The 13888-nt window shown below is 45.0% G+C and overlaps 1 protein-coding gene across 1 annotated transcript in view; it reads left to right on the top strand.

The window, feature by feature from the left end:
* Positions 1–13197, top strand: part of CLRN2 (clarin 2) — a 16709-nt gene extending 3512 nt beyond the window's left edge. Inside the window, exons 2-4 of the mRNA XM_034670964.1 lie at positions 5–76; positions 5963–6142; positions 8633–13197. Coding sequence (XP_034526855.1) covers positions 5–76; positions 5963–6142; positions 8633–8898 — 518 coding nt within the window. The 3' untranslated portion in view covers positions 8899–13197. The remainder of the gene's footprint in view (positions 1–4; positions 77–5962; positions 6143–8632) is intronic.
* Positions 13198–13888: the final 691 nt, after the last annotated feature.

The raw sequence follows: 13888 nt of genomic DNA, 5'->3' as shown, positions 1-13888 counted from the left end.
GATATTTACTACGGGCTCTTCCGAGGATGTAAAGTGCGACAGTGTGGGCTCGGGGGCCGCCAGTCCCAATTCAAGAGTGAGTATATTCGGGGCACGCAAGCTGCCATAGAACACTTTTTTTTTTTTTAATTTATAAGGATGCTTATGCCTAACTGTGGGATTTAACTTCTGCCTCAATCTAAGGCATGACGACATTCTTGTTCAGCACCAAGAACTTTTTTCTTTCCTGCAGAGGCTTATAGAAACATTAAAAAATAGGGATTTGTATACTTCTGTAGCTTACCTCTATTAGAAATAACTATTGAAATATTGAGTGCTTTCAGGTATCAGATATTCTGCTAAATGCTTTACATGGCTTCTCTCTTTTAAGCCTTATAAAAAATTTATGGAGAAGGAATTCTTTTTTTTAAAGATTTTATTCATTTATTTGATAGAGAGACAGCGAGAGGGAACACAAGCAAGGGGAGTGTGAGAGGGAAAAGCAGGCTTCCTGCCGAGCAGGGAGCCCGATGCAGCTCAATGCTGGGCTCGATTCCAGAACCCTGGGATCATGACCTGAGCCAAAGCTAGACGCTTAACAGCTGAGCCACCCAGGCGCCCCTGGAGAAGGAATTTTTAACGTTCCCGTTTTGCAGAGGACTACACTGAGACTTGGAGAGTTATATAACTTGCCTGAGGTTCCCCAGCCAGGAAACAGCGGAGCCAGACTTCAAACCCATGCCACGTGACTGGGGCATTCCCAGCCAGCCCAGCATGCTTCCACTTTGGTTTATATAAAAGCTCCATCATCTGAGAACNTCCCCAGCCAGGAAACAGCGGAGCCAGACTTCAAACCCATGCCACGTGACTGGGGCATTCCCAGCCAGCCCAGCATGCTTCCACTTTGGTTTATATAAAAGCTCCATCATCTGAGAACAGGCAAAGGGGCTGTGTGCCTGGGCTCTGGAATCAGACTACTAGGGTTGAAAGCCCAAAATGGGCTATCCCCGGAGGGGAGCGCCAGGGCAAGGCATTGGCCACTGTCTGTGAACGCGAGCAGGTACGGCTGACATCCAGTCTCACATCAGAGCTGCTCTGGGTGTAAATAGACCAGAAATCCAAGCCCAGCTTTATGAAGGGTCTTCTGGGAATTAAAAACAAAGCAAAGTCAATATTCTGCAAGCCTTTAGAATCAACTAGATCGCTCATGAGAACAGCGTCCTACACAACCACACTTCATCAACATAATGCAATGCAAAGGGATAAGGAATTTTACTCATTGAGTTCTGCACTTCAGAGTTGCAGTTCTTAGAATCCTGCCCAGGGGTAAGTATCTTATTAAATGCATAAAGACAGAAAGCTAAACCCATTGACAAATATAATAATATGAACTGGCATCACTTATATACATAAAAGAAATACATATTTGTTATGGATGTTCAGGGGGAAAAAATCTCTGGGAATATTTATATTTACCCAGCAATTAAATTGGACCAGGGATATTGGAAAAATCTCTCTATTAAAAATATTACACACATACAAACACCCATAAACACACACACACACACGCAACCAGAAAACACACATACATAAAGAGCTACGGCAACTATACACACTAGGAGATTATGAATTGGGTCTGTTTGCTATAAAAGATGTCACTTGGTGAGACGATTGGTGAAACTTGAATGGGGTGTCAGGATTAAGTGGCAGTCATGTACCAGCATGAACTCAATGATTCTGATACTGCGCTCTGTAAGGCAATCTCTTTTTGAATGAAATAGACCCTAAAGTACTCAAGGATGCAGGGACAATTTACCTGCAAATGGTTCAGGAGAAAAAAAAATGCGTTTGAAGGCCTGATTTTTAAGTAGTCATCATTAACTGAAATGAAAGAAACTCGTGAAGGAAGTTCCAAAGCTTGAACCAGAGAGTGACGATTAAGAGTCTCACGGGGGGCGCCTGGGTAGCCCAGTCAGTCATTGGGCGTCTGCCTTCGGCTCAGGGCGTGATCCCGGTGGTCCGGGGATCGAGTCCCACATCAGGCTCCTCCGCTGGGAGCCTGCTTCTTCCTCTCCCACTCCCCTGCTGTGTTCCCTCTCTCACTGGCTGTCTCTCTGTCACATAAATAAATAAAATCTTTAAAAAAAAAAAAAAAGAGCCTCACGGTTCCAGAGACTTTAATGAGTAAGACGGTGCTCGGGAACACAATAAAAATAGCCCCTGGTAATTATATAGCATGATGTGTCATGTTACTATGGTAACTGCCTTCTTCCATACTAGATAATTTATGTTATGTTTATTATTTTTATCTGTCTCCACCCCTTTAGGATGTAGTGCCATGAGGGCAAGGATCTTGTTTTATTCGTTGATGATCTCAAGCCCCCAGAAGAGTGCTTCAAAAAACTGGCACCCAGTAACAATGAAATACTTTCGAATTCATTTGCTCTGAATGTTCCCATGCAAGACACCAAACTTGGGACCTATGCTACACTAATCCTCCCCAACCCTGCCGGTTAGGACAAAACTAAGGTGCAGAGAGGTTAAGCAACTTGCTGAAGGTCACAGAGCCCTGAATGCTGGAGACAGACCCCAACCCAAGTCAGCCTGAGCCCAAAATTCCTACTTTCCGCCCTGTTGCTCCTTCTGGAATTTGTGACTGGCAACTTTCCCAAAGCCGGGCATCCCCCTAGTAGTCCTTACTGTTCTCCTGGAGTTCAGCAAAAGGTAACGGGGAGGTGGTAGCTGAACGCGGGGACTCTCAGGAGTGGGAGGATCCAGGATGGATAGATCCCACTAGAAATGAGTGGTTACCCCAACCAAACAGAGGGTGTGTTAGTTCCTTGGAGCTGCCATAACAAAGTGCTACCACTTTGTGGTAAAACCGGGTGATTAAACCGGGTGATTAAACCAGGAGATTTAAACAATGGGAATGTATTCTCATAGTTCTGGAGGCTAGAACTCAGAAACCAGCTTATTGACAGAGCCACACTCCCTCTGGAACCTATGGAAGAAGGAGCCCTCCTAGCCTCTTCCAGCTCCCGGTAGCCCTGGTAGTTCTTGGCTTGTGGCCGTGTCATCCAGTCTCCACAGAGCATCCTCCCCGTGTCTCTTCATGTGGTCTTTCCTCTGCATGTTTCTGTGTCCAGATTTCCCCTTTTATCAGGACACCAATCACATTGGATTAAGGCCCATCTTAACAACCTCATAACTTGATTAGCTCTTAAAGACCCTATTTCCAAGTACTGAATGCTGGAGATTGGGACTTCAACTCCTCTTTTCTTGTGGGGGATGGCAGAGAGGGCACAGTTCAACTGATAATAGAGGATGTAAGTTGGCAGTTGGTAGGTCTAGCGTAATTCAGGACTCCCCAAGCACAAACACTGGTTCTGGAAAGGGAGCTGAAGCAGACACCAGCTTTGCAGTAGAAGGGCTCCTGAGGAGAACAGACAAAGACTAAGCCCTTCCACAGCAGGGCCAATTAACCCCCTGCCATCCCAGCTCACAGAAATGCAAACTCCCTCTGCCAGAAGCCAGAGCAAAGGAGCACTTTCTGTTTGCCCACTGGAGGAACTCAACAGATGTCCCTTTCCCTTTTCTTCCGTCCGGGAGGGATGCCCCATTGGACACAGCCCCCAGGGGCTCATCTAACCGGGGCTGCTCTCTGAAGCATCAGAACCATATGAGAATCATAAAGGGTGTTTTAACATCAGATCTGTGTAGGGCAATGTTCAAGAAGGTTTAGTTCACGGCTGCCCTGGGGTGTCCCAGGGGAGGGTATATAAACTTCCATTCCAAGCTTCCACAGCGCCTTGAGTGTGATTCACTCTGAAAACTTTCACTGGAGCTGAGCCAGGCTGTGTCGGCTGGTTTTGCAACCGCTGCAGGTCAGGGACAGACTTGCGTCTATTACAATGTTCTCTCACCCAGGGCTGAAAGTTTGAAAAGGAAAAAAAAAAAAACACCTAAGGGACACTAAGAAAGGAGAGAAGCAATGGTTAAAGAGAAGGCTTGCAAAGAAAAATCCCTTGGAAGAAGCTCAGGGTAAAGTTTCTGATGCCGACCAGATAACCACATGGAGATAAATACAAATGGAAATACAGAACTGGAAAGAAAGTTAGGTTAGAACTAGGATGTCAATGTGGTGTGTCAGGAAGCTTCTCAATGGAAAGGATTTTGAAGGGAGAAGGACCAAAGTTCAAGTTCTCAAGCTTGGGGGCCACCAACCTTCTGTGACCACAGGGAGGCACGTGAGCCAGCAAAGAGCCTGAGGGGAAAGGGGTTCAGAGGACTGAGGGGAACCAGAAAAGCTTTGAGTCCTGGCTCCCCAGGGGGGACAAGGAGGGGCTGATCATGACATCAAAGGATGAAGCAGGGAGTTCGAACTCACTAAGTGGACCCTGATTTGACCAGGAGGGCTCAGTAGGAACCTGGAGCAGCTGCAGAAGAAGGGGTATGCTTGGGCATTCTTTAGCTTCTGTCATTTTTAATTCTTCAGAGTAATTACTGAAAGCAGTCATCAAAACTCCATATATCATATAGTATCTAAGACTATAATCTTATAGAGAATTCAGAGTCACCTTGCCCAAACTTAAGGGACTTAATGTCCAAGCCTATGCAGAAATGGGTTTAAGAAAATTTATTGTATATTCTTGTCACAAACATTAAACGAAATGGTGATGTAAAGGGTTTGGCTCTTGACATGACTGTGCTCAGTATATGTTGATTACCCTCAGTTCATATGCAGCTATTGCTACCCCATTATACTGATAAAAAAACTAAGGCTCTGAGGAGTCACATGACTTCTCCTAAGTCAGAAAGTAACAATAGAACAGCAACAGCCACGGCCGCCATTTTGGGAAGTCAGTCTTTCCCAGGCAATATCTGCCATACTGTATCATTTATTCTTCATGGCTACTGTGTGGTGGCCAATATAGAGAAAACAGATACAAATTAATATCTCACTAAATTATCCTGCCACATTAATATGGAAAATCAATATTCTAATAGAGTACGGTGTACATGAGAAGTAAGTGTCCATCATACATGGGAAAAAATGACTACCTTGCCAAGTCACCGCGAGGGATCCAAGGTGATGCTCCTAGCTTCCTGTCAGTGCTTATTAAGTGTTATTATTATTCCCACGCACTTCCCTTGATCCACTCAAAAATCTGGTAAGATGGGTCGGGGAGGCAGCGTGCAGAGGATCCTATTTTATACTTGTGGCAAATGAGCAAAACTGGGATTTGAACCCAGACCTTTGGATGCCAGGTCTGGCTTCACTCTGCTATGTGCTTCTACACTCTCCACAGGTGTACCTGAAACGTCTACCTCTCTGATTTAATGAAGGCAACTCTCTGATCAGATTAAAGCTTTTCTTTTTTTTTTTGTTTTAAAGATTTTATTTATTTAATTTGACAGAGATAGAGACAGGCGGCGAGAGAGGGAGCACAAGCAGGGGGAGTGGGCGAGGAAGAAGCAGGCTCATAGCGGAGGAGCCTGATGTGGGGCTCGATCCCAGAACGCTGGGATCACTCCCTGAGCCGAAGGCAGATGCTTAACTGCTGTGCCACCCAGGCGCCCCCAGATTAAAGCTTTTCAATCGGCCTCTCTTTGGCTGACTCTCTTGCCAACCTCCTTTGCTAAAGAGACACCATCTGGGGCTTGTGTGCAACTAGCTCACACCAGGCCTTTGAAGTGCAACTAGCTCACACCAGGCCTTTGAAGTCGGTGCAACTTAAGTTGCAGCTGGGGCACATTCCGATTTTGCATCCACTGCAAGAAAGAGAGGATTATTGGCCAACTGAGAAGTGGCAAATCTGGGGTCCATGAATTCATCTCAAGAAGTCTCCTGCTTTTTGAAAACCCAGCCCTTGCTGCCTTGCCCTCTCTGCTCTATTAAAGCCTCTGGGGTAAGCAGGCCTGGACTCTATGAATTTGAGCCCAGCTCTGTTACTGAAATACTGGCTGTGTCTTCTCTTCCCAGTCTTCCCACACCTGGTGAAGGAACTCAATGCAGGCCTCCACGTGACAATTCTGCTGCTCCTCTTCTTGGCCTTGGCCCTGGCTCTGGTCAGCATGGGCTTTGCCATTCTCAACATGATCCAGGTTCCATATAGGGCAGTCAACGGCCCTGGGGGCATCTGCCTATGGAATGTCCTAGCAGGTAAGGAAGGCCCCCAGGGAGAGAAATTCATGTCTGCTGCCACCACCAGACTGAGCTCCAAGTAGGTAGGTAGAAACTGGGTGGGAATTAAAATGTCCACCTCAGCCTTCACTTCCCTAATCGATAACCTTCCTCATGGACATGAATGTCCTCTTTACTGAAAGTTGCAGAATCTCTGTCTCAGTAAAGAGCCAAATTGGTGGCATGCACGAGTGGCTGAGGACTTAGAGCAAAGAAGAGAGGTGGGGGTAAGAGGAGAAGAGAGAAGAGAGCTGGGGGTGGGGGGGTACTGTGGGAGGAGGGGGAAGAGGTAGAGCGACCCCCGTGAGGGTGGGAGGGAGCCTTCCAAATGACAGGAGACGACCTGGCCTCTTTTACAGCCTCTTTTCATTTAAATCTCAACACCTCCTTATGAGGCAGTATCATTAGACCCTATTTACAGATGAAGACCCTGAAGCTCAGAGAAGTTGAAAGCCTTACCCAAGGTCACACAGCAAAAAGGAGCAGAGGTGGAATTCCAACCAACGTACAACTGAGCCTAAGCCCTTTGTCTTTTCTTTAATCATGGTATCATTTATCATCATTGTGACCTATTTTCCAAGACAAAAACCAAAAGTGTGTGTTGATCTGGGAGTATACTGATACACAAAAATTAATTCATATTTAGTTATGCACTTAAAAAGCCGTATGTAACAAAAATAGCAAAATCCCCAGAAACGAGGCTGTTTCAGAAAACCTCGGCCACATGGTCAAGGATCATGATGGCCGTAACCCACCACCACCTTTGCCTTATACAGGGTGACCATGAAATACAAAGCAGACAAGGTTGTTTTTGCACGTACTGTGATGTAATGTCGGTAGGTCACTTACTATGCATTTGCCTGCATTTGCAGACCGTGACCGTCCCACAGAATTACTTGTATACATGGCTCACCCCATCGGGACTGCAGGGGTCTGGTTTCCATCCACATGAATCCTCACAGTGGCTGGAATGTAAAAAGGGCTCCGTCCTACGATTAAATAAACGCTCTGTCAAGTTACTACCTTAGAGAGATGCCTCTCTGAAGCGCTACCGATAAGAATATTTTTAAAAGGCAGGTCAAAAAACTTAAGTGTTAAAAGGCATAAAAATATGAATATTTTTTAAAGATTTATTTATTTTAGAGAGAGAGAGTGTGAGCAGTGGGAGGGGCAGAGAGAGATGGAGAGAGTGAGAGAGAGGGAGAGAAGCAGACCTCCCTCTGAGCACGGAGCATGAGGTGGGTCTTGATCCCATGACCTGGAGATCACCACCTGAGCCAACTGAGACACACTTGCACCCCCAAAATATGAATATTTTTTAATTAAACAAATCCAAATAGGGATTTATGCTAAGGAAATAACTGGAAAAGAGCACAAAGACGTATATAAAAAGCTGCTCACGGTAGCACTTTAAAATAGCAAAATTTAAATGTGACCTAGATATCCAAAAATAAAGTCATGCTCAATTAAAGTTAATTAAATTAGTTAGGTGTGTTGCTTGAAGAACATATTATGCACCAGTTTAAAGTGGTGCTATAACAGAATATTTAACGATGCAGAAAAATGTTCAAGTAAAGGGAAAAAAAAACAAGCATAAAACAGTAAGAGCTTCAGAATACAATTTTGTTAAAAAGAAAGAAATGTAAAGAAATACATTAAAATGTTCAAAGTATTTATATCCAGCTTTTAGGATAAAAGTGAATTTGTATTTTCATCTTTGTGACTTTCTCTGGTGTCCAAATTTTCTTTAACAAAGACATAATAATCTAAGCAAAAAGCATGATAAATGTGGGGGTTTTTTTAATATTAATTAAAACCAAGCAGTAGAAAAGTAGAAAGGAAGAGAGAGAACCCCCCAGAACATGGGGGCTGGAAGCAACAGGTAGGGAAGTGGGTAAAGTTTGGAACCTTTCCAGGTTCCCCTATCTACTTCCTCTCCTCCTTCTCTCACCCGCCCTTCTTACCCTTAGTGTGGAAAGGGGATAATTAAAGAAGAGAGAACAGTCCAGCCCTGGGTTGGACCCCCAGTGTGCACAGCGAGTTCTTAATCTTCCCACAGAGCCTGCCGGGTCTCCATCCAAACCCTGAGATATGTAGAGACTGAACGGGGTACCCCGTGTTGGGTAAGGGAATGCAGTTGATCTGAGATGAAGCCTACTCTTTCTGCCCCACACCTCTCCCCCTTGAGTGTGGGTTATCCGGGGGTTTTAAAAACACATTAAAAGGTGTGTCACCCCTGGGCGCCTGGCTGGCTCGGTCGGTAGAGTGCATGACTCTTCACCTTGGAGTCTTGAGGCAGAGCCCCACCTTGGGGGTAGAGTTAACTTAAGAAAAAAAAAAATTGTGTCACCCTAAGAGTTTTTCAACCCAAAGCAAGTTTGTCGCCTGTGTCACAGAAGTGCCAGCTCACAGACGGCCGGTACACCTATACCAAGGAGCACTGAATGAGGGTGACGTTTTGGGTTGCAGGTGGAGTCGTGGCATTGGCCATCACCAGCTTCATGGCTGCGGTCAAGTTTCACAACCTCACCGAGCGCATCGCCAACTTCCGGGAGAGGCTCTTCCGCTTCGTGGTGGTGGAGGAACGGTACGAAGAGTCCTTTTGGATCTGTGTGGCCAGTGCCTCGGCCCACGCCGCGAACTTGGTCGTCGTGGCAATCAGTCAAATTCCACTCCCGGAGATTAAGACCAAAATCGAAGAGGCCACGGTCACGGCTGAGGATATCCTGTATTGATGGCCCTCTGTGGCTCACACCCTCTCCTGAGTCAGTTCCGCAGTGTGAATGGAGACCTCATTTCGTCGAGGCTTTGCAGTCCAGAGCGCCTGTGTTCTGGAAGGTAAGAAGAAGTGCAGGGAGGAAGGGCAGTGCCTGGACCAGAAAAGAAAGCTTTCCTGAACTGCTGGCATCTCTGCCTTTCCCTCTCACTGACCTTGGAGTTAGAGACTCTGCTACTTGCCAGCTGGGTGGACACTGGACAATTCACTTAATGTCTGCCTCTCACTTTCTTCATCTGTAAAATGGGGGTAATAAGAGCTCGCAAGCTTGTAATGAGGTTTAAATTGGCAATATTGTTGCCAACCTTTGAATCAATATATATATCTGTGATTAGAACGTTCTCCACATATAAGGTAATGAACACTCCAATAAACGCCTATCGACCCCTGCTCTGTTCCACACAATATTGGGGGGGAAGTAAAGAGGCATATGGCAACACCCCTGTCCTCCAGAAACATTTAATCCTCCCACACGACAGGCATCAGATAGCAACAATAACACTAACAATGAAAATAAGTGCCTTTCTTTTTTCTTTAGTGGTTACTACATACTGGACACTGTTCTAAGAGTCCTACATATATTGGGTCCTCACTATAAATTCAGATTGTGGGTACTACTTTATTTCCATTTTATAGATGAAGAAACTAACATATCCAGAGATTAGGTAACTTGCTGAGGTCAAGAATTCAGTTGAGGAAGTCTGGAACCGAAGTTTATGTTTGTAACCCCTTTGCTAATGTGCCGTTTGATGGTCAAGCAGTTGGAATGCGATGTGATAAATGCTGTGACAGTACATGCATGAAGGACCGAGGGAAGGAATTAAGTCTCCTGCATGGGATGTGGTATTAAAGAAAGTATCACAGACTTGACATTTGATCAGAACTTTGAAAGTTGAGTAGACTTTTTCCAGTGGGGAAGGAAGCAGGTTTGGAAAAGGGCATTTCAGGATGAGTCAGCAATGAGGAGGAGACACAAGGTATGGAATTACAAAGAGGGTCTGGAAGCATGTGAATACCCAGCAGAATTAGAACGTTGTTCTAATTCACCAGTTAGATAAACCCAGTTGCTTTGTGTTGGGTTTCCCTTAAGCGGTACTACGATGGTTAATTACATGTGCTAACCTGGCTAAGCCACTGTACCCAGATATTTCGTCAAACGCTATTCTAGAAGTTTTTGTGAAGGTATTTTTCGAGTGGGATTAACATTTCGATCAGTAGACTTTGAGTAAGAGAGATTGCCCTCCAGCATATGGGTGGGCCTCACCCAATCAGTTGAAAGACTTAGGAAAAAGACTGACCTCCCTCACGGGATTGGGAATTCTGCCAGCAAGCTGCCACTGGACTCAAACTGCAACTCTTCCTTGGATCTCCAGCCTGCTAGCCCAGCCTGCAGATTTTGGACTTGTCGCCTGCACAGTCATGTGAGCCAGTTAAAAAAAAAAAAAGTTATCTTTCCCTCTGCCTGTCTCTCTCTCTCTCTCTTTGCACACACACGCGCGCGCGCGCGCACACACACACACACGTCCTATTGATTCTATTTGTCTGGAGAATACTTACTCATACAAGTACAAAACTCCATAAATTCGCTTACCTACAATACCAGCTGGGGTGAACCCTTTCTCAAGCTTCCTGCCTTTGTGCCAAGTAAAAAAGTGGTCTCATCTCTTAAATTAGGTCCATCTAAAACGACACCCGATTTGGACTTACTCTACCTTTGCTTATGGCTGAGCTCCTGGAAGTTTCCCTGACATCTTTTCTGTTCTAATTGTTTGTGATTCCCTGCCTGGGCCCATCTATCTCTTCCAGCCCTCTATCCCCATCCCACACATAGCCTCAGGACTGTTGAGAAGACTGATGTCACTCATCAAATATGCAGATGGCACAGGGCCGGAAGGGAGAGTTAAGGTGAAAGGAGATGGCTCCAAAAGATAGTGACAGAGTGCAGTGCTGCGTTGGACACAAGTGGGAATGTCAATGTCCTACCAAGCTTACCATCAAGTCCTGCTGACAGTTGGAAAGTAAATCATATGGAAGACTGGCAACAGTTTACTATATGATAAATGTCTGAGAGTCTTGGTACATTTATTCATTCAATGAGTATTGAAATGGATCCAGGGGCTGGGAGTAGAGCAGAAAACAGACGGACAAAAGTCCCTGCCATCCAGGGATTTCCTTCTCTGAGCACCTGGGGCTGATTCACACCGGACGGCATGTGACGTGCCCACTAACAACGTGAGCCCGGCCACAGCCTTCAACTTGATCACTGAGTCAGGAGTGTGCAGACTGCCACACAGGGGCCGAGCAAATTCACTTTTGCCGCTGCTAGTGGAATGACCTCATCGAGATGCCAAACTTGACCGAGATGGGTGTGTTCCAAGGAGTCCAAGCGCAGGCTTTTGTGAACTTTCCCAGCAACTGATTCCAGAGCTTTCAAAGGTTTCAGAAGCATCTGTAGCACCTTAAAAGTTTCAAACTGTGACCCATCAGGTAGTAGCTATAATATTATCAGAGATAATCTGTTCAGTCTGAAAAGCATCTCTCAGGGCTATTGCCAAAGAGATTCCTGTATGGAATTTAGCAAGTTTGGCTGAGGGAAAGAAGGGGAAGTATATCTGGGTTACACAGTTTCCGTGCATGACCACTCAAACGTATAGAGAAAATGGAGCTCCTTTATTTGGACAATAGTTCATCTGGTCATTTTATGAGTAAAGAGAAAATAATAATAAATGCCCAGTCCAGTTTAAATTTAACCCAACCTGATCATTTATACCATCACTCCAGGTAATAATATTCCTGATGTCTCAGTCCATTTGGGCTGTGAAAACAAATTACCATTGACTGGCTTAAATGACAGACATGTATTTCTAACGGTTCTGGAGGCTGGAATGGACGATCAAGGTGCTGGCACATCGAGTGGCTGGCAAGAACCTGTGTCCTGGCTTGCAGAGGGCCAGCTTCTCATCGCAGCCTCATTTGGCAGAGACAGCCAGAGCGTGCTCTCCTGTCCCTTCGTACAAAGGCACTAATCTCATTCACCAGGGCTTCACCCTCATGGCCTAAACCACCCAAAGTCCCCACCTCTTAATTTCATCACCTTGGGGGATAAGATTTCAACTTATGGATTTGGGGAGAACACAAACACTCAGGCCATAAAACAGGATTTTCATCAATGACAACATACCAATAAAGTGTACGATTAATCAAAAACTTTTGAATGGCGAGAACGCTTCCATGTCAACTCAGAACAAGGTTATATTACAAATACTCTTCTCTTTCAAGAAAAATATGACACTCTCTGAAAATTGAATTAAACAATTCTTTACACTTCCAAAAATGTAACGAAAATGCTTGCTCTTTCACTGAAAAAAAGAAACTGTTTTCTAAATTGTAAGGTTGCTGTGCAGTGTTGATGACCAGTGAGAACGAATGCATGGTTTAGGCAACGTTTCCAACGTAATCCAAAATGACAATGGTATTAGTCTCCCACTGCTGCTGAAGCAACTTGCCACGAACTTGGTGGTTGAAAACAACACGCATTTACTATCTTAAGAGTTTTGGAGGCCAGGAGTCCACAGTGGGCCTTCCTCGGGGAAGTAAAGTTGTCTGCAGGGCGGCGTTCCTTCTGGAGGCTCTAGGGGAGTGTGTGTTTTCCTGCTTTCCCACCTTCTAGATGCTGCCTGCATTCCTTGGCTTGTGGCTCTTTCCAGCAATGATGTTCCTCCAACCTCTGCTTTCATCATACAGGTGACAATTCTGATGACTGTGACCCTCATATCTCCCTCTTAGAAGGATCCTTGCAACTCCATGGGGCCCACCCAGCTAATCCAGGACATCTTTGGGAGACATTTTTCTGCCTACCAGAGCAATGTTACCCAAATCCAGAGTTTCTTGGTCTAACAATATTCCTGAAAAAAATAAATAAATAAGGCTTAGATGTAAAACAAATGAGCAAAATGTTGTGTTATTATCAGTCAACACTATTAGATTGGTATCATAATTTAGAAAATCCTTGCTGAAAGTGGAGAACTCACCTACATCACCCACATGGAGTTCAAATACTTATACAATATGTGGGGTACATCTTTGGAAATCATAGAGGGGCAGAAGGAGACTAGGTAAGGCACAGGGAATCTCAAAAGTGAACTATGATCTCAGGATATGATGCTGGAGAGGGCCACAGCCCCTCAGAGAAGTTCCTGTGCCCATTTTTTTTTAAGGTTTTATTTATTTATTTGAGAGAGAGAGAGATCATAAGCAGGGGAAGGGGCAGAGGGGAAGGGAGAAGCAGGTTCCCCACTGAGCAGGGAGCTTGATCCCAGGACCCTGGGATCATGACCTGAGCTGCAGGCAGAAGCTTAACCTTAACCCACTGAGCCACCCAGGCGCCCTCCTGTGCCCATTTTAGATCAATTTCTATGTGTGAACCCTTTCTTCTCCTCCTTCCTCCCTTCTCCCTCCTCCTCCTCCTGCTCGTCCTCCTCCTGCCACCCTCCCAAACCTCCTTCTCCTTTTCGTTTTGATTGTTAAACTAAATGGAGCTTCATAAGAAACCTATGTAATTAGGACACATGTAAAATTCTTGCCAAATAAATTAGGTTTCATGCTCTCCTTTGCTCCTATAATCGCATTTTCTTTTCTACCACAATGTCAACAATTAGTCAGCAAATAAGAGTCCGCACTTGACATGAATACCGTTCGATCCCCACTGAGCATTTGGCCCGTGCCAGGCTTTGTGCTGAGTACTGCACGTGCATTATTTCATTTTATCCTCACCAGAACCCTGAGAAGTACTTACTCTAATTACCAGTTTTGAAATTGGAAATCTAGTTTTCTCATTTGTAAAATAACCAGCTTGCATAAGATAATCTCTAATTTTCCTTCCCACTCTAAAATGTGATTTCTAAAGCGAATAATATGTTCAAATTTATCGCAAATGGAGCACCTCCTAG

This window comes from Ailuropoda melanoleuca, chromosome 11 (assembly GCF_002007445.2).
Source record: "Ailuropoda melanoleuca isolate Jingjing chromosome 11, ASM200744v2, whole genome shotgun sequence".
NCBI classification, from domain to species: domain Eukaryota; kingdom Metazoa; phylum Chordata; class Mammalia; order Carnivora; family Ursidae; genus Ailuropoda; species Ailuropoda melanoleuca.
This window is presented reverse-complemented; position numbering and strand designations above follow the sequence as displayed.